At 34.7% G+C, this 15,814-nt stretch overlaps 1 protein-coding gene across 1 annotated transcript in view; it reads left to right on the plus strand.

The window, feature by feature from the left end:
• LOC149787454 (synaptophysin-like) overlaps positions 1-8,844 on the plus strand; it is a 70,410-nt gene extending 61,566 nt beyond the window's left edge. The window contains exon 6 of the mRNA XM_089973624.1: positions 1,515-8,844. Coding sequence (XP_089829750.1) covers positions 1,515-1,646 — 132 coding nt within the window. The 3' untranslated portion in view covers positions 1,647-8,844. The remainder of the gene's footprint in view (positions 1-1,514) is intronic.
• The last annotated feature ends 6,970 nt before the right edge of the window (positions 8,845-15,814 follow it).

Below are 15,814 nucleotides of genomic sequence, written 5' to 3' on the forward strand. Positions count from 1 at the left end.
TTGTTCAAGTAATTGTAGCTGTTTCTGTTCACGTCTTCAGAGGTCGGTTGATGGTAGGTACAGTCCGGTAGCATGACTGAGTGTATCACAGCATAAAGTACTCAGGCCAGATGTGATGTAAGCGGATTATGATGTATCAGTGCACTGTAAAGATGGGTTTGTCATTACAAACAAAGGATTTGTTTATGTAACATAGGTTCCAGTGCATTGTGTATCCAAATTTGTGGCTTCCTTTCCTGGTTCTTTTGAATGTCTCCACTCCAAATCCATGATTGTATGTACAAATTAAACAGCCAAAAAGGTTGTCACCAAGATGGTATATTCTGCTACCAATAAGGGGAAAAAATCGCAATTTTTGACATTGGCAAAGCTGAGGGCGATCCCTGCTATATAAGTAAGGTATACAATGTTCTTTGCTAATATGGGACAGGCCAGTATGATGATGTTTTTTTTTTTCTTCGTCTCTGTGATCTATTCCTGGTGCCTTTTACAAATCAAGTTCACATATACATTACAAGACAGCATTAAATTAAATTATGCATATTTCTCTGCTTTCAAAATATTATAAAGTTAACCTAAATACATATATTTAAGACTGTGAATATTACGTTTTTTTATACATGTGATAATAGTGCATACAGCTAGTTTCAATGAAAACAAAAAACTGCAGACTCTTTTTGTTTTACTGTTGTTTTGTATATTAATGATCTTGGATTAAATAATCTTTTATTATGTATAAAAGATTACATTATATCTAGTTACCAAGTAATGCTTGCAGTGAAACAAAAATATAACCTGGTCAGATTCTGCTGTTCATGATTATCCAAAACGGTTAATATTTGTACTATTTTCTTATCATAGATTCAATGTGAAGGTTTTGGATTATATTTATTTGTTGTGCCAATTTCTTTTTAAAAAAAAAAGTTTCTGCAGATTCGGATAGGCATGAGATTTATGAGGTCATGAAGCTGAATAAATCAGTTACATAAACTCCATCTGAATGAGTTGCTATAGCGAAGCACAGGCTATTCATACACAGTGTGTGATAAATTTTCAAGTTTCACAACTTTATGTATCCTGTAAAATATGAAGTTCGTTTCTTATAATTCAATCATAATTATGAATCTCATGAAATAAATTGCAGAACTATATTTTATCCGTTCTTAAGATAATGTAGAAAGCAAAAAAGGTTGCATGAATACATAAGGGCTATTCCAGTAAAACACACATGGGACCCAGGGAAGGCAATTTTAATGTAGGGTACTCACCCATGGATGCAATTTAGAATTTTCTTCTTATTTGAATATGAACTATTTGAAATCAAATACCCAAGCATATTTTTTTTTTAAACTGCCTTCCCTGGGTACCATATATGTTTAAATGGAGCAGCCCTAAATAGTTCCTTTTGGGTGTTATGAAATAATTTAATTTCAGATGTTATGTTAAAAATATGCAATGATATTAAAATGTGTATCTTATGCAGCATACATATGTGCTACGTTTCTCTTCTTCAGATCTTTGGGTTCCTGAATATGCTGGTGTGGGGAGGTAACCTTTGGTTCCTGTGGAAGGAGACTCCATGGTCCAAGATGCAGTCCAAGCCTGCAACAATGTCTGGACAAGAGCAAGGCAACCAAAAGATCTAACCTCTTATGTCAGAGATCTCATTTTTAATCAGATTGGTTAATAGTGTTAGTTTGTTACCACCAAGCCTTTAATGGTACCTTTTTTCACATGTCTCTAGGCAGCCTACTTTATGTACAGTTCAGTCAGTGGCTTTTATTTTGGAAATATTCTTTTGTACTGATATTGTATAATCTCATATCTAATGATGTATTTCCTAAAGTTTAGAATTTTTGTAATATTATTTAATATAATATCATTTAGTAACATAATAACCTATATTGGTAAGAAAGGCGCAGAAAAGAATGCATAAATGTTTTGGATATCCTTACTAACTGATTATGAGCAAGTATTTATAATCTGATCCACATTAAGAATTGGCATATCCTCCCTTCATTCCTTCATATTTATGCTGTCCTTTTGGCATATCCTCCCTTCATTCCTTCATATTTATTCTGTTAAAATGGTGTCCTCAGTAAAATGTAATTTTCATTGAGATTGTATTATAAATGTTCCTACTATGTGGATCATTGTTGATTTCAGTTTGACTCGACCTATAAGCGAATATACATGGTACATCTAAAACTTCCACCCCTGCAATAATGGCAGTTTTACTCACGTGCTTAATCTTTTCTAAAACAATCTTGCAGGTAGTAGTGTTAAGGTGTTGACCAAATTACTCATTTGAAATCTATTTTGGAAACATAAGAAATATTTGGGAGTTTTTTTAAAAACATTTATAATCTTTGTTTATAAATACATTAGTATAAAGCTGTGGCCTGGCTTATATTTTATAACAGTGACTAATTGATTATGTGAAAGAGTATTGTATTTACTTGCCTAAAAATCAAGTCAAACTACAAACAACAAAGATCCTGCTTTGCTGCAGAATAATGCCCCTGTAGGTCATGGTCTGTGTTGTTTGTTCGACTAATAACAAAATGCACTGTTATGCATTGGTAGATCTGGGTCTGTGCAGTTGGACTCATCTTCTAAGCAAGTAAAAATGGTATTAACAGTGTGTTCTGGATTATTGATTAGAATCAGTAGAACATTAGTAGTTTATGTTATTGTGGGTTCCTTTGATGCTAGAATATATATTATAAGTTAAAATTTCCTCATTAGAAAAGGTAGGAAACTGGTTTTTAACATAATAATAACAATGTTTGCATTTCCCTTGGATTAATAGTTTCTAATTATTTAAATTGGTTTTTGATGATATTAAAATTGAAAAGCTGTGAGATGCAGTGCTGCATTTAGACTGTACAATTTGTAATGATTTGTCAAATTATATTTTATTTCCTTAAACAATATTCCTGAAATGGAATTAAACTCACTGTCAGTGGCAACTTTATTTATTATCAATGCATGATAACTTTTCTTTTGGTATGCACTAATTTTTATGTTTATTCTTTTTTTGATTATCTGTTTACTATTGCTAGTATTTGTAAATGGGGTATGAAACTACATTTTATGCAAGTTAAGATTTTTGCTCTTAAATTTTGCAAGTGTACGTTTTTGTTTGATTTCATTTTATGATTGTTGTGGGTGAGGTTTTCAGTAAACATTCCGATAATTTTGTTTTCAAGTTATAATGTCCCAGATAGTTTTTTAATAGTTATGTCATTTCAAAATAGAATCCACAAGTCACTTATTTTGTCAAAGTCATAACAATGTTACATAAAATTGTTCTCAGTGCAGAGAGAAGCACTTGGGTTTAGGCAAGGCTGTGGCATGTGTACAAGGCTGTGGCATGTGTACAAGGCTGTGACATGTGTACAAGGTTGTGGCATGTGTACAAGGCTGTGGCATCTGTACAAGGCTGTGGCATGTGTACAGGGATGTAGCATGTGTACAAGGCTGTGACATGTGTACAAGGTTGTGGCATATGTACAAGGCTGTGGCATGTGTACAAGGCTGTGACATGTGCTGGAGCTTTATACCAGCTCTACTGGTCATAGACCAGAATATTTAATGATTTGCATCTGAGTACAAGTTTCTTATCACTACTTGTCATAAACTACTATGGGGATTTCCATGACACACACATTCATCACAGGATTATGTTGGTCCAAAATGAAAATGGTGTTGCCCAGACTTCCTATATGGACACAACAGCAGCCATATTGAAAATGTAATCACTGCTCCTGACTGGACAGTCACATCAGCATGGGATTTTCACTGAATGATTTTTTAAGATGTTCTGTTGGTTCAAAATGAAAATGGTGCCGGTATTGCATCCAATATGAACACTGTGGCAGCCATTTTGAAAATCTTGATATTGCTTCAGCTGCATGGAAGGATATGCTGACATGAGGTTTTCACAAAATGACTTCATATGATGTCTTATGGGGTCTTGAGGAATATTGTTCCACTGAGACTTCCAATATGGCTACCACAGCTGCCATCTTGACAATTTTGCTACTTCTCTAGAATGGATGGTCATATCAACATGTAGGTTTAACTAAAATATATTTTATGATGTTTAGCTGGTCCTAGAAGAAAATGGTGCAGATATGACATCCAGTAGAGATGATACATGAACCGTCTCAAAAACATCTATTCATCCTGAATGTCTGATTGGTCCTAAATGAAAATAGTTGCACTTGTACACATAAAATGGCCATCTTAGCTGCATCTTGAAAATCTTGTTATTGCTACTCCTAAATGTGTGGTCATATAAGCGTGAAGTCTTCATTAAAAAATGTTTATGATATCTACTGGGTCCTAAAATGAAAATGGTGCTGATCTGACATTAAATCAAATGGCATTGGCAGCCATCTTGAAAATTTTGTTATGGCTACTTCTCCTGAATGTAATTTCATATTTTGGTATGGGGTTTTCTCCAGAAGACATCTTACAATGTCTGTTGGTTCTAGATGGGAAGGGTTCAAATTAGACATCCAGTATGGCCACCATGACATCCATCTTGAAAATTTATGGCTACTCCTCCTATAGTCCGAATATACCTCCCCGTTTGTTTGTACCCTCCGACCAATTTCAGTAACAAAAATCTTTAATGTGATAAAAAGTACACAGAAGTTAGTTCATTCATTCATTTATAATTTCTAACCTGATTGTGACCAGATTAACCCTAACACTGGCATCCTATGTGCCTTTCATGCTTACGAGACTTTCTATACTAACACAGCACCATATTTGTACACTATGGGCTAGTTTACTTTCCTCAGACAATAGAGTGACAGAGTGATCCTTTTTGGTAACTGGCAGATAATTCTGTAAATTACCATAATGTTGCGAGTTTAGAGTTATATCCCTTTGCACACATGAACATAGAAATTACACTGCTTGTTAAATCCACGTGAAAGGCAAATTTGTAGTTGTCATTCTATTTCCTCTGCTTGATTCAACATTGTAAATATCAGAAGCAGACAACATATTATCCTTCTATGTACATGTATGCATAGTTGTGCATACACCCCTTCCCTTCACTGAAAATGAACTAGTCCAGGGACTGGAAATGGCTGGCAAGCATGGTCATCTTTTACACTGAAAACTTCCGTTTGGAACAAAATACACAGATGATAATGATGTTTTATTTCAAAGCAGAAACCATTAAGTTTGAATAATTTTGAAGACTGAATAAAATTGAAACTGAAAGTCTTCAGCACCTTAGGAGAACCCTGACCTTTGTAATTTCATCCAGCATGAAATTTTAGAATGCCCTGTTTGTCACTTTGATATCTTCCCAATCATTTCCATATCTTCCCAATCTGTGTGCATTAAGGAGCAGTTGAAAGAGACCAACATACACACAGAGGCTTTCATCTGCAAACAACTCATTAACTAAATAAACAAGTAAAGAAATAAATTGGGTAATTGATCAGCAAGAAGAAAAGCTAAGTGTCCTAATCATGGAATGGATATTCCATTAATATCTTTAATTAATGGAGACCGCCCTGTGCAGTCTGTGGAGAGTGTATAATTTGTTGACATTAAGGTCTGATAAACAAATATAATGCTTAAAATGCCAGGTTATTTATTTAGAAAAGTATAGTAAATAAAAGGAGGTCATAGTTCTGTCTTGAACATCTTTGTTATAAGTTAAGAAATGTAACTAGTGTTGCCTCAGGGTAAAGTTATTTCATTACAATTATTCAGTAAATCTTAGTTTTTTCTTAGGCCTTTTTTGAAGGAAGTTCTTGTAAATTGCTTTGACAGATACTAGTTCCATTAACAGAAGGCTGCTTTTCATAGGCCTCTTTTTTAAAATGCTTTTACAGGTTTTTTTAAATCAGAGTTGGTGATTGATGCTGATAAAATGTTTGCCTGACAAAACATACCACAGAAAGACCATCATATATGCAGGATGTTGATACGTTCATGCATGCAAATTATAATTATTTTAATTGAAACCATTATGTGTAGGAAATAAAGCTTACATTTTGTCTTAGCATATGAGCATGTACGTTCTGCCTGAAAAATGGAATGGTCTTTATATCAGACTTAAAGGCTCACAGCTGAAATTCAGTTTTTTAAAACATTATATCAGGAGACTTTGCATTATAACAGTGATTGTGCTGTACTCGGTATCCCTTTCTCTGACAGTCTTCCAGTAGTTATTAGCATGCCTATTTGACTTGGCTCAGAGTTACTATTGCCCATATGATTCAATTTCCAGAAATTCACATTGGTATCATTTACCAATAAAATGAGTTATCCTGTATTGTGTCATAATAACATGTATGCCAATAGCAATTGCTTCACTTGTGACATGAATTGCCAAATTATGACAGTGTATCCTCTTTGTACAAATAACATACCATGGTAATGAATATTTCCTTTGCATGTACCGTATGTACTCGCTTATAAATCACATCTGCAAGCAACATAGACCCTGGTCAGTAGTTGAATAATGTGCTGGTAAACCAGGGTCTATGTTGTTTGTTTTACAGATTACTCGAACAAATTGTAAAGACCCAATTCTGCTGATGCATTTTATGTGATGTACAATTGGATCTATGCAGTTTGCAGTTGAATCAGACTTGTATGCAAGTATATACAATATTAATACAGTAAGTGTAATCTGTAGCATTGAAGAGCACTGCAGCATCTGCTGTTTAAGAAGTGTATCCATATTTTAAATCATTTTAATTACAAGAATACCAGGATAATTAATTGTACATGTATCAGCATGTCCTATGAAAGTGTAATTGTCTTGTGTGATAAATTTTTTATATGCCACTGTTGCTGTTATTGTTATATCAGCAGCTTGTACTTTGAAAGTGTAATTTTCCTGTGTTATATATTTGTTGTTATATGCCAATGTTGCTGTCATTATTGTATCATCCATATGACACATGATTGCAGTTCGAAATCTACAAAATCAGTATTTTTCTGTACTGACTTCAGTGTGACTGATGCATGAATTCAAACAAAATGTGTGTAGAAAAAGCAAAAAAATTCAAATATCAAATGATAGGATGTTTTGGTAACATTTGCTTCAAGTTTTTCTAATACATGGAAAAAGTTCCTGATTTGGGTCTGGTCTTTCAGTATCCATGTTACAAAACATGAGGGGGCCCCGAGTGGCCGAGTGGTCTAAAGCGCTCTCCGTTACGGATCACTGCCATCTCACCACTGTCTGCGTAGGTTCAAGTCTAGGATTTGGCTAACATGGGTATGTGAGAAAGCTTACCAGTAGCTTCTTGTGGGTCAGTGGTTTTTCCCAGGATTTTCCTGGATTCTTCCTCCACCATTAATACTGGCCGCCATGCATAGCCTATCATGTGCTGAAAAATGGCGTTAAACCCAACAACAACAACAACAAAACATGAGTTGAAATAGCCTGTTGTGTTTAAAGCCACTAAGAGACTTGCCTGATGAGTATGAGACTAGTTTTATATTTTTCAGCTCATTCTGAGACTGGTATCAGACTTGCCTGAAGACACTAATATGAGACCAATGAGCTCACCAAACAGTTTTATCTCAGTTGTAGACTTGCCTGCTATATCTTAGATTGCAGTTGAGGAATTAGACTTGCATTGTTAATCCGAATCTTGTCTGACATTTGTCAGTCGGAGTTGAATGTTTAATTTAAGAATTTTTTTCGACTTACATGTTTGATCCTGACAGTTTCAAGGCGCCATTGGCCGAAATGTGGCTGTCTGACCAGGGACCCCATCTGAATGCTGTCTACCAGTACACGAAGTCAGATCCATTCATTCAAGTTAGTCATCTCAGAGGCAAGACATGCTAGGAGAACCGGTTTGAGAACATTGATTCCAACTCTAAGCGAGAGATCTTGGCTGTTGCTTCGCTAAGTCAGGCAAGAATTTAAGCTTAAACAGAGGTTGGATCTTGTATTAAGAAACATGTCTTGGAATTTATTACCAGTCTTATAAAGACAAAGTATGCTTTGATTTGTGTTTACAGTTACTGGCATGCCATCAGGTATGACACTTTACAGGTGTAGTTAATGTATTGTTGATAAACTTGAAAATTATTGTTTTGTATAGTGACCGTATTGCATTATGCCAATTGTACTCTAGCATGTGCTGATGTGTACGTACTACTGCCAACCTATACCATTGCCAGCTAAGGTGGGAGACATCATGTAATGACATGCATACTAAAGCTGGTCATATATTTACGTTTAATGGCCATCATTGCTATATAAATCATTCACAACTCTTTGTATACACTAAAAGTTATTACTTATTGTCATAGGATGGTTGATTATATTTCAGGTCCTGTGGTAAAAGAGTTGTTATAGTTATCTCAGCTCAGACTCTAGATCAAATACATTTATATGAGCAGTATAGGATTTTGGCATTGTACCAATTTGTACATAGAATAATTTTAATACCAAATATTGTTGATCAGTTCTTGCATGTGTATCAATGTGACCAAAGTTTCAAAAGTTTAAAAGTTTAATACTGGTTCGGTTGTTGAAACCTATCTTTACCAGTACATTTTTATTAGGCAGAAAGCAAGTCAATACCTGAACATAGAATTTTGAAATTTGGGTATTTTTCACCTCATTATCTGCAAATGTTCAAAATGTATATGAGGCTTAATTGAATTATGTAAATTCAGATAATATGTCATCTTTGTAGAAAGATACAATATTATGACTTTTGTAGTTGTATTTACTGTTTTGTTTGGAAATATCAGTGTGCTTGCATAATTTGCCTTTGCTATGAGTTGGTAAGTTGTTGGTATCCCCAGAATTAAACACTTCAGTTTTTTGTATCAGTATTTCTCTTTTGTGTCTTTTTTTATATGCCCTTCATAAGGTGTTTATAGGTTATTGCATTTGTATGGGAAAATATGAACAAGTGTTTTCAAATGGATACTGCATGACCTTGTGGAGTGCAGTATCCGTCTGACAAAACGAGTTCATATTTTCCCATACAAATGCAGTACCCTTTTATTATATACTCATTTTCTTATTCTACCTAAAGCTTAATTATATATAAAAAATACACTACAGGGAACAAAGTAATTGAATTTACACAGTATTCCAAATAAATAGACAACCGCAGATTCATCGATACACAACATGAATGTGTACATAACTCTGCCCAGCCAAATTTGAACTTAGTCACGTACTCGACATACCTTCAGAATGTTTTGGTCTACTTATAATTGAAATTCGGTGTCATGTTGTGAATGAATGTGCATCGCAACAACTTTTCCATTTGGACTGGAATGAATGGATTTTGGTATTTTTGTCAATTCTGCTAGATTTTGTAATTATGGTTTGGATTTATCTGAGTCAGTTCCACATGAAGTACATCTGATTTGAGCAGCAAGGGAGGCATCTTGACTCATCTCCATGTGTGTTTCTGTTCTGTCATTAATGTTATGAATCATAATTTGGGAAAGATATTAACTCTTTCAATCGTAATTATCGAAAAGACGCTATGGAATATAATGTTTATTTCATTTTGAGTGCAGTAAAGAGGATGTTATTGCACTTGGAATGTAGTTGAAATTATGGTACAGTTCTGAAATGTGTAATCAAGCTTTAGAACCCATGACATAGCTCATGTAATTCAAATTCGCAGAACTAAGAAAGTACATTTTGTGGAAATTCAAGCTGCAAAAATGTATTTATATTTTTTGCCATTCTTATTAGCGGCTAAAGAAGACATGTTCATGCCTGGTCACTTGCATACTCCCTTAGCAATGTTATGACATGTATCATGCATGACGTCTATTGCTAGCCTGAATCAGAAACGTATCAACGAAGTTAACGTGCAAAACTGCACAACAGCTGGTGTGTGACAATACATTTAGCCGGTGGAAATAAGAATTCTTCATCATCTTTTATTGGCTCTGAGGCCTTTACTTTTCTATGGAAATCTTCAGTTGCATTTTTTTCCCACGAATTTAGTACTTTCACACATGAAATGGTACATATCTGATAGATATGCGCTAGCCCTTGCTCTCAGTATCATTTTCAACACTATTTTGATATACCCAAGACAGCACTGGTCATAGTCTGAACCATTCCGTTAACCAAAAGTTACAAACATGTCTTCTAAATAACATGAAATGATTAGAATGGTATTTTCAATACTGCATCTCTCATGCACTGTACTATTTTTATTCACACTTGTGTGCAATATCAGTGTGTTCAGTATCGTAGAATACTGAACGATTCTGACAATGTAAAGTTAACAGAGACAAAAAGGAGTATATAATTAAACTTACTGCATAATGATGTCTTTTTGTCTGTTTGTCATCAGCTTTGTTTCTGCACAGTAACTCGAGTTGTCCACCATCTGCAGTTTCCAAACTCTATGTTTGGCTTGCATTTGGGTCAGGAAGAACTGTCAGTTTTGGGGTCAAAGGCACAAAGGTCAAGCTGACTGATTTTAAGAAGAAAGACAGTTTTCACACAACGACTCTACATCACAGACTGGACCAAACTTTGTGAATGTCTTACGCCCGAGTTAAATGATTTGGGGATCGCAAGATCACTGTCAGGGTAATCGTGGTTGAAAGAAGAAAAGTGGTGACTGCACACAAATTTCATTCATCTATACAGAGGACTTTCAAAAACAGTGGGTGTATGATGTGCCATTTACAATACTCTTGTTCTTTTCATGAAGGAATCAAGATTAATATTGCTTTAAAACTTTTCATGAAAGAATCAAGATTAATATTGCTTTAAAACTTTGAAGTAGTCTTTTGTATTAGATAACAAGTTAGTGTTTTGAATTTTTAAACTTCTGAACTATTCACAGTGGGTTCTAGCAACTGTACATTGGAAGTATATAGTTTTCCAGAATTTAGAAACTCTAGATCCATCCAAAGCAGCTGAATTTCACTGACTTGCATTTACTATCAGTGAACTACATGCTAAAAATGTTATGAAAAAGCATCGACTCTGTTATAACCATGACTTGTGTTAACAGATACGGTAACATGTTTATCATCTGGATGCCCCTTATCTAGATTATTCATTGATGTGGACTATTATCATGTTCCACAAATGTGTTATATGTTACAGTGTAACTAATCTGCTGATCACAATGTATAGTAGTGCAGTTACAGAAATCACATGTTGCATATCACTTGGCTTTAAGACCAGGCAAGCTTAGAAAATAGAAATACCATGCCATTATCTAAATAATTTCTTATAAACAGAACAGTTGCACAAATAAAACAGTTCATTACTGCTTGACAAAGTTACAACTCGTACAGAAGTTTGACAGCAGTCCATAAAAGGAGACATAATTCCAACAAACATTTTCTAGTGTCCTGTAGTCTATTAAGCACATCTGTATGTGATGTTATAATGCCAGAAAAAGGTTCTGAAACAATCTGTCACAGTAGAGAGAGATTCAGTGAATCATTACAATATTTATAAAGATGACATTATGGTTTCAAGTGCATTATTTACTTGTAATAATGTGGCAGAAACGTTTCCACTATTACATGCAGAAGATGGCTCAATAACTTTGCTGTCTTCACCTGCAGGTAATCATACTTAAGAAAGATTTAAGCACTGAATACCATTATTGGTATTAACATTGGTATTGAAGCATTTTTGTCCGTATGCTTGTATCCATCTCTGGGAATGAAAGATTTTTAAAAAATGAAGTGATTTTATAACCCAAACCCCTGAAAAAAGGAATTCCACCTTTTTTGGTAGTCATGTTGAATGTCCTTATGAGAAATAATTTTTGAACAAAGAGTCCCTCAGAGGGACTGACACTCTGCTAGGCAAAAAGAATTTCGAGGTATTCAAGATTATTTCTTTCTTTCAACAGCTGAAAGTTGACATCATCTTTGATTTTCTTCAAGGTTTTCAAATTAGCTGCTGTGATGGACATACCATTTTCAGTTAGGACCAAACTGACAACATTGAAAGTCTTTGATGAAAACACCATTTCAAAATGACCATCCATAGAGGGAGAGTAGTGACAGCAAAATTGTCAAGAGAGCCATCATGGCAGCCATTCTGGTTGTACAATTGGCACCATTTTCAATTAGGACCAATTAGGTATAATAAGAAGTTTGTTGGTGACATAACCATGTCATGTTGATAATTACCATCCATTTGGTAGTTGTATTGATAAGATTTTCCAGATGGCCATATTGAGAGTCAATTTTGCATCATTTTCAATAGGAGAATCTAGACACCATAACAAATCTTTTGATGAAAACCCTATGTCAAAATGACCTTCAATTTTTGAGAACTAGCAATAAAAAGATTTTCAATATAGCTACCTTTGTGGCCATATTAAACATAAAATCATCACAACTTCAATTTAGGATCAGCAAGACATAGTCTGCAAGTGAAAACCTCATGTTTATATAACTTTCTATTTTGGAAGAGTACAAGAAAAAAATTACAGATAGCTTTCATGGTGGCCATATGGGATAAAAGATGCATACCATTTTCGTTTGGGGCCCTGAGTGGCCAAGTGGTTTAAAGTGCTCACCGTTACAGATCACTGCCATTTCACCTCTGTCTGCGTGGGTTCGAGTCTCGGGTTCAGCTATTGTGGGTATGTGAGATAGCTTGCCATTAGCTTCTCGTGGGTTGGTGGTTCTTTCCAGGGTTTTTCCTCCATTTATACTGGCCACCATGTGCTGAAAAATGGCATTAAACCCTACAACAACCATTTTCATTTAGGACCAACTACACGTACACAGTACTATGATGAAAACCCCATGTCAATACTACTTTTTGTTCAGGAGTAAATGTGATAACAAGATTTTCAAAATGGCTTCTGTAGGGACTGTATCTGACATCAGATTGGCACCCTTTTCGTCTAGGACCAATTAGCCATCATAAGTCTTTCAGTGAAAACCTCATGCTGACATGACCATCATTTCGTAAGTAGTGAGAGCAAGATTTTCAAGATGACAGCTCTGGTGGCTCTATTAGATTATGTATTGGCATTGTTTTCATTAGGACCAACTGACATCTGGTGAAAACCCGATGTCAATATGACTTAACATTAAGGAGAAATATCAACATCAAAATTTTCAAGATCGCTGCTGTGGAGGCCATACTGGATGTCTTAGCAGCATTATTTTCATTTAAGAACAACTAGACCATGGTATTATTGTGGGTTTAAAGTTTTATTGTAATTATCTGAGAAGCTTTTAAAAAGTAAAAAATGTGTAATAATGGGCAGATAGAAAACAGTGTTGGACAACAGATGAAAAGTGATCCCATAAGCTCCTCTATTTTATCACCAGTACAGCTGAAACTTGATTGCATAAGAAACAAAATGTATGTTTCTCTTACATAGTTTCTATGCAGTGTATGCATGATGTCAGAAAATAACTTTGCAATTTGTAAAATAATCTAACCTGGTATTTAAATTTACTTTTACATAGCAGAACTATTTTTATAAAGAAAATGATTACAATCAGCCTGTTAATAAATTTCCATTAATGTGGCAGAACTATTTTTATAAAGAAAATGATTACAATCAACCAGTTATTAAATTTGCATTTATGTGGCAGAACTATTTTTAGAAAGAAAATGATTACGATCAACCTGTTAATAAATTTCTACTGTTAATCATGCTGCCACTAATCCTGTCCTGAATTATTAGCATAGCTGTGATGCTGGTTGAGTCAACTGTATGAGCCAGCTGTGATGCTGGTTGAGTCAACTGTATGAGCCAGCTGTGATGCTGGTTGAGTCAACTGTATGAGCCAGCTGTAATGCTGGTTGAGTCAACTGTATGAGCCAGCTGTAATGCTGGTTGAGTCAGCTGTATGAGCCAGCTGTGATGCTGGTTGAGTCAACTGAGCCAGCTACCTAATGTGCATTACACATACAGAGGAAATTCAAAAGACATTACAAAGGCCCATTCAATTAAATAGGGTTACTGGATATTCTTATCTACATCTCAAGATAAAATTGAATCCAGTTGTTCAGTGCAATTATGTTTAATTAAATACACATAGTGACAAAAATTGCCATGGGCCCAATAACCAGCCATTTGTTCATGTATGGACCTTCTTGCACTTAAGACCATACAACTTTTTTATGAAGGACATTTTTTATATAGTAAGAAATTAAGTATTTAAGGGCATCCCAGTCAAGTATGATCTGTTTGAACTAGAATCCCTATACTCACTTTGCTTCCTAGCCAACACATTTCAAAACAAATTTGCCATCTGCTGTTTTTCTTCCAGTGGTCACTACTTATCAAGACAATGAATGATCCGAAATTTGTCAGTTTTTTTGCTTGTAAAGAATATTAAAATTGATCACAACACAATTTAAAGTATAACAACTTAGACAGGCCTCTGTTGCAAACGCACATGCATCTATATTCACTCACCACCAGACAGGGACCATGTGGTCATAATGCATAGCCCATCACATGTCTTTCTGATATGAATGCATGTGAATTTGGTCAGAAAATTAAAATATTGTAAATGGTATGTTTGTTCATTTGACCCCTTAACTTTGCACACACACACATGGTTGACACAGGAATAATATAGCTGCAAAATTTCAAAAATTCCCACCAAGTGGCTTTGAAAGAGAAGTGGCAATGGACAGAGATGTTAAAGGAACATTGGACAGACTGAAAAATGTAGGGTATTACGATACTCACATGCTGTGTGCTAATGTAGGTTATTATAACACTCACATGCTGTATACCAATGTAGAGTATCATACTGATGTAGGGTATTATAACACATGCTATATGCTGATGTAGGGTATTATAACAAATGCTGTATACTGATGTAGGGTATTATAACACCCATACTATATACTGATGTAGGGTATTATAACACCCATACTATATACTGATGTAGGGTATTATAACACATGCTATATACTGATGTAGGGTATTATAACACATGCTATATACTGATGTAGGGTATTATAACACCCATACTATATACTGATGTAGGGTATTATAACACATGCTATATACTGATGTAGGGTATTATAACACATGCTGTATACTGATGTAGGGTATTATAACACATGCTGTATACTGATGTAGGGTATTATAACACCCATGCTATATACTGATGTAGGGTATTATAACACCCATACTATATACTGATGTAGGGTATTATAACACATGCTATATACTGATGTAGGGTATTATAACACATGCTGTATACTGATGTAGGGTATTATAACACCCATGCTATATACTGATGTAGGGTATTATAACACATACTATATACTGATGTAGGGTATTATAACACATACTATATACTGATGTAGGGTATTATAACACATGCTATATACTGATGTAGGGTATTATAACACCCATACTATATACTGATGTAGGGTATTATAACACATGCTGTATACTGATGTAGGGTATTATAACACCCATGCTATATACTGATGTAGGGTATTATAACACCCATGCTATATACTGATGTAGGTTATTATAACACATGCTATATACTGATGTAGGGTATTATAACACATGCTGTATACTAATGTAGGGTATTATAACACTCACATGCTATATACTGATGTAGGGTATTATAACACCCATGCTGTATACTGATGTAGGGTATTATAACACCCATGCTGTATACTGATGTAGGGTATTATAACACCCATGCTATATACTGATGTAGGGTATTATAACACATGCTATATACTGATGTAGGGTATTATAACACTCACATGCTGTATACTGATGTAGGGTATTATAACACCCATGCTATATACTGATGTAGGGTATTATAACACCCATGCTATATA

This window comes from Sinohyriopsis cumingii, chromosome 11, assembly GCF_028554795.1.
Source record: "Sinohyriopsis cumingii isolate HCF-2022 chromosome 11, ASM2855479v2, whole genome shotgun sequence".
Classification (NCBI taxonomy): domain Eukaryota; kingdom Metazoa; phylum Mollusca; class Bivalvia; order Unionida; family Unionidae; genus Sinohyriopsis; species Sinohyriopsis cumingii.